We start from the raw sequence: 6000 nt of genomic DNA, 5'->3' as shown, positions 1-6000 counted from the left end.
CTAACTGTATCGTGCATTTGGTAGACAACGACATCAACATTATAACAAAGTGTCGATCATTTTCATCTATGTATAGGACCATTGCCATGACAACTATATTTTTTGCCTCAGCATCTACACTATGAGCATTAAACATGTTAAGACATATTAAATACACATTCTTCCTGAAAAGGGGGGTAACCTCGGCCTATTGCATAATTGTGATGCACACAACCACCGTTATTAAAAAGTAGTAGACATTCGAACCTGTCAAAAAAAAGATGAAGACCACAATCGATCTACAGTTTCATAGGCTTCCACCACATCTTCTAGAGGCGCGCGCAGAGTACCAATAATAACCATGGAAATCTTATCCTCAATCGATGTGATCCTTCGCGCTTGTGAGTTCTTCAATGTGCAATATGTCTGTGTTTGATCTGAGGGATTGTTCGAAGTCATCATGGCAAAGTGAGAGAAGGAACTAACAACTAATCCATCGATGGCAGGTTTTAGTGAGGGAGGTGAGTCCTCATGGCATCATGACGATGAAATCAAGGACAAGCTCGCGGGCCGCAAGCTGCATGGGAAGAAGAAGTTGAGCTTGGTTTCTCAGGTTATTTAGAGGATCTTGTGAAGGATATTCATTGGCTTCCGCTCTTTATGGTTCATACGACTAAGCCCTTCAACTATGGTGCGATACCGAAATCTATGCGCATTGTTTGATCGCCGGCTTAGGATGTTGTTTTCAAGGTCTTTTATATAAAAGGCGCAGGGAGCGCCGAAATTTAAATTAATAAATCCAACAAGGCCAACATACATAGCATAGTTCAAGGGTTACAATCCAATCATAAGATAGACTAAGTTACACAAAGATAGAGACCTAGAATACTAAAGGGAATTCCAATTCTTGAAGGGATCAAGCAAGGTTGTTTCTGTTGACGAAGTGGACATTCTTAAGCTCTCTTCACCGCTCGAGCCACTGCATTATCCTTTCTCTTTCCCAGAGGTGTCCACTACTGAAAAAATAAGGACCACTCGAATATGTAGTCAGTGGGGTGATTTCGAATAGTTAGTTAACAGCTAGTCCAAAGAGCCCACATAAGTACCGCAAACGCATGTCATAGAATCCTATGCAATTTACCCGTGATACCGGAAAGGAGGAGAAGAATCTCCTAGATGAACGAGTGTCCCAAGTGTAGAGAAACCTTCCCTAACACAACTCCATAATAATTTTGCTAGGATGCATTGGAACAAAATATGATCCATGTCTTCTGGGGCCCCACAAAGAGCACACGAACCATTGCCAGCTCCATCTCATTTTTGAGGTTGATGACCGAGGGGAGACGATCCTTGGCTGCTTGCCAGAGAAACATGCAAATTTTGAGAGGGGCTGCAATGGCCCAAAGAGCCTGGGTGTAACGGATCTAGAGACCATGAATAAGTTTAGCCTGTGTAGATTTGACCGAGAAGCAACCCAATGCTTCAAGGCCCCAACAGATAGCAACCCGATCGTTCGAAAGCTGGACCTGACCAAGGTTAAGGAGCAAGGTGTCCCATGATGCTCTCTCCACATCGCTAAGATTTCTAAGGAAGGCTAGGTTGATCTGGTTGTATCGTAGCACATCCTTAACGAGGGTATCTAGGTTAGAAGCAATCGTGAATAGCTCTAGGTATTTGGTGTAAAGATGTGTATCATGAAGCCATTTAGTGAGGCAGAACTTGGTGTCGGACCTGTTGCCAATAGAGAACTGAGCAACTATGTTGAAAATCTCTTTGCATTTTTGGACCCCGTTCCAGAAATGAGAGCCCTATTTCTTCGAAGGTGAAAAAAGATGAATTTGGGAAGTATCTAGCATTTATGAGTTGAGTCCATAGACTAGATTCATTTTGAGAAATATTCCAAATCCACTTGATTAAAAGGGCAAGGTTCATTTTCTTTGAATTGATGATGCCAAGTCCTCCACGGGCTTTCGTATTACAAATGTTCTCCCAACAAACCATGTAATAGTTTTTCTTGATTGTGTAAGCTTCTAGAAAAAACACGATCTAACTTTGTCAAATTGGCTATGCATCCTGCCACCCAAAGAGGAACATGCCCATAGCATAAGATGGAATTTATTTCCATTTAGTTTTCTTATGTAGGTTATCTTCACGAAATGTTGCAACCTTTTCCTTTTCTCAAATGTGTTCAAGTCAAACAAGGTAAATTTTCTCTTGCCCAAGATACTTCACATATATTTTGCCCTAGCCCACGATAGTTGAGAAAACATTTCTTTTTATTTTAAAATAAATTCTCAATTTAAACCCCTTTTTCTGCTTAGAAAAATCAAAGAAAATTCACTTGGTATCTCATGGTTATGTGTATACCAAATATGCAAAAGATGAGGTACCATAGTTCACTATTTTTCCTTGAATAATATTGAACTTCATGTCCTAGGCGTTCCAAAAATGGTTTCATAAATCTAGGCTTGGCCATGATGCTTGATACTTATTGGTGATCTTCTATGAATCATAGGACACCACCAGAAATCATCTTAGCCCGGAGTTCATCCATTTGACCCCTCTATAAGGTGAATGACAGTTCTGTCCAGAGTGGTGCAAGCACCATGTCAATGATGTGAGCCTTGGATTTTGCTCCCCATTCTTTCCCAGAATACCTAAAACCCCTAGAGACACATCAATGCCAAAACTGAACACCAGGATTGACCCAGAAATATTATTAAGTGTTAAGAAAATATTCTCTACTTGCGTACACATTGATGGCTTGGTGTGTTTATCATGTTTTTTATGCTGCAATTCGAGTGTAATTCAAACAGCATAACCGAAAAGAATAACCCGCATACATAATACAACTATCGAAGAGAGATGTATATTATCAAATAATCATGCATGTTTTCTCTAAATCAATTAGGCTACCAAGTCAATAATAATCGATCTAGTCCCACATGCGCCTCGCAAACCCGATCTCGCACCATTCTATGCATGGCATTGACGGTCTGCTGGTCTTCCCGCATCACTTCGGCGCCGGGGCGGCGGCGGCCTCCTCCTTCCGTCGGAGTCACAAAATAATCAGACAGGCAGTGCCCTGGTGATCTTTGCTTGAAGTCACTGTTCTACCTGTGATCAGTTCTCTTTGATCTAGCCATCGGCGAGTTCCGGACTTCTTCTTTGAAGGGAACCATTGACTTGTGTATATGGCGCTCTTTGGACACCCTAATTGCATAGGGGTCGGTCGTGTGCACTCGCAACATCAGCATAACCAGCTTTGCCAGGTATCGCGAAGCTCTATTATTGTTGACACCTTGGGACATGTTTGGGCCAAGATTTCCAAGGGATCGACACATGCGGAGAATGACATGGCTTGATTGGAGGACCTGCAAGTGGCGACGGCGGGGTCTTGGATGTGATGAAGACTTTGCTTCACAGATAATTGTTCAGACTTGGCTTGCGGGGTATGTTCCCGTCCAGACTGGGCACGAGTCTTGTGAGCCTGGTGGTACTTGACTTGTAGTAGTAGCCTTCGCAAGTGGGGGCGGCAGCGTTGGAGGACTTCTTTGTTGGCAATGCTCCATTGAGCACCGAGTCATGATTTCTAGGGTGAAAACCCAAGGTCCGGCTTTTTTTGGTTGTGCCTGGCAGTGACCTTGTTAAAGGCATCGTTTTGGGAAGGCGGTCGTTCTCCAGGGTGAAAACCTACGATCTTTGATCGGGCAACGACAATGCTTGGGCAGTGTTTCCTTTCTGAAGGCGTTGCTTTTGGAGAACCTTCTTTTTAGTCCGGGTGTTGTCTTGGTGGTGATTAGAGTGCTGCTACTGCAGGTGATTGATCACCATGGCAGGGTCTTTTCTTCTTCTTCTTTTTTTCTCTTTTGGCTGTGTGTATCCTAGATATTTTTACGCATCTTGTTGGTGCAGAGACTGGGTGTAATTAGTATCTTCTTGATATTAATATATTCTTTAAAAAAAGTAATAATGTTGGTTTAGTCGTTTGGCCTCGAACAAGAAGCAAAACAAGAGGATGCAATGCATGCACATTGTTTGACTACTTCAATGGTTAGCTTGATCGCCAATAGTTATTTTAGAAGGCGACATTCAGTTGCCGCGCTGCAAGTCTTTTTTTTAGAGAGAGAAAGGATCTGGAGGGAGTTGGGCTTGCAGTTAGAGACAGTTTGAGTTAGCGGTGGCTAGCGGGACATCCATCACTACCTAAAGAACAATTATGCTCCCTCCTTCCTGAATTACATGTTTTAGTGTTAAGTAAAAAAATCCGGCTTTCGCTTTCTGCTACTTGTCCTTGTCCAATTGAAAATTGTACGGCCTGAATGTGAGATAGTAGCAAAGAAAACTGAACGGTTGCATATATATTCTCTGGTCCAAAATACTACTGATACCTTAACTGAACGGTTGCATCTTCTCTCAATCAGTTTGTAAAAACAAGTTTTCTCACTGGACGCCTTAATTTCTGGTTCCTGATCATTTTTTTTTTGCGGGTGTGATCATTTCTAATTAGCCAAGCAGAAAACATAAAACATCACAAAACGTACGTCAACCCTTTTCAAACAAGCCTCTTGCAGAAACATTTATGCGCACCGAACAAAGCGAGCCAGTTTTAGCTGCTAGTACTGCTATAGACTTATAGTATAGACCAGCCAAACTCTGGTACAGTCTCAAATTAGTCTTCAGTTAGCCTATCATTTTGAATGTATTTAATTAAGAAAAGCTCTATCGATGAGATATTCAGACCTACGGTCAATGATTAGAGCGCGCAAGTCCATCTGTGGAGGTTGCATCCATACGATCGTTAGAACCGCGATCTCATATGGTAGTTCATTAACACGACAATCATTCCTCTCGATCTCATATGCTAGCTACATTCCTATTTAAGCACCAGCATAGTCGCAATCATTCCTCACCTCCATCCACTCTACTCGCCACATTATCTAGCAAGCTAGCTAGGTGCGAGAGAAGCTCAATCATCTATTCATCTCTCCCTGTTTCTGGGACTCTCTCTCGAGCAGAAAGATGGCAGCTGGGATGCGCTTCCTGCAGCTGTTCGCCGCCGTTCTCGCGTTCTGCTTCGCGCCGGCCAATTCCAACTGGATCCCGGCCACCGCCACCTTCTACGGCGGCGCCGACGGCTCCGACACAATGGGTAAGCTAGCTAATCAAGATTTAATCCCGCTTGCTCCGGCACCATCAATTTTCCCAATATTACATTTTATGGTACGCATACAATGCAATGCGTGTGTGCGTGTCTGAATGTGTTTGCATGTGCAATATCCAGGTGGCGCGTGTGGGTACGAGAATCTGTACGTTGCAGGGTACGGGATCAACAACGTGGCGCTGAGCACGGCGCTGTTCAATGACGGTGCATCGTGCGGACAGTGCTACGTCATCATCTGCGACACCAGCAAGTCGGATATGTGCAAGCCCGGCACGTCCATCACCGTGTCCGCCACCAACTTCTGCCCTCCCAACTGGGATCTTCCCAGCGACAACGGCGGGTGGTGCAATCCTCCCCGCCACCACTTCGACATGTCGCAGCCCGCCTGGGAGAACATCGGCATCTACCGTGCCGGCATCATCCCAGTCTTCTACCAGCAGGTCAAGTGCTGGAGGCAGGGCGGCGTGCGGTTCACCATCAATGGCTTCAACTACTTCGAGCTGGTGCTCGTGGCCAACATTGGCGGGAGCGGGTCGATCAAGAGCATGTCGGTGAAAGGGACCAACACCGCGTGGATCCTCATGTCCAGGAACTGGGGTGCGAATTGGCACTGCCTCTCGGGGCTCGTTGGGCAGGCGCTCAGCTTCGCCATAACCTCCACTGGCGGCCAATACCTTGTCTTCCAAGACGTCGTGCCAGCCTGGTGGCAATTCGGGCAAACCTTCTCCACCTGGCGCCAGTTCGATTACTAGAATAAATAGTACTAGTATTATCAACTCATTTCCAGACATATATGGACACTATTAGTATTGTAAGCGAGGTGTCGCTGTAAATGTAACATCTCTTCTATACGTATG

The 6000-nt window shown here is 44.5% G+C and overlaps 1 protein-coding gene across 1 annotated transcript; it reads left to right on the top strand.

Moving 5' to 3' along the window:
* Nucleotides 1-5001: 5001 nt before the first annotated feature.
* On the top strand, nucleotides 5002-5895 carry LOC123081637 (expansin-A19-like). Its single transcript, XM_044504184.1, has 2 exons — nucleotides 5002-5131; nucleotides 5264-5895. The coding sequence occupies exons 1-2, from the start codon at nucleotides 5002-5004 to the stop codon at nucleotides 5893-5895; spliced, it is 762 nt and encodes a 253-aa protein (XP_044360119.1).
* The last annotated feature ends 105 nt before the right edge of the window (nucleotides 5896-6000 follow it).

This window comes from Triticum aestivum, chromosome 4A, assembly GCF_018294505.1.
Source record: "Triticum aestivum cultivar Chinese Spring chromosome 4A, IWGSC CS RefSeq v2.1, whole genome shotgun sequence".
NCBI lineage: Eukaryota > Viridiplantae > Streptophyta > Magnoliopsida > Poales > Poaceae > Triticum > Triticum aestivum.
Note: the sequence above shows the minus strand (reverse complement) of the source record. Positions and strands in the feature narration are given on the sequence as shown.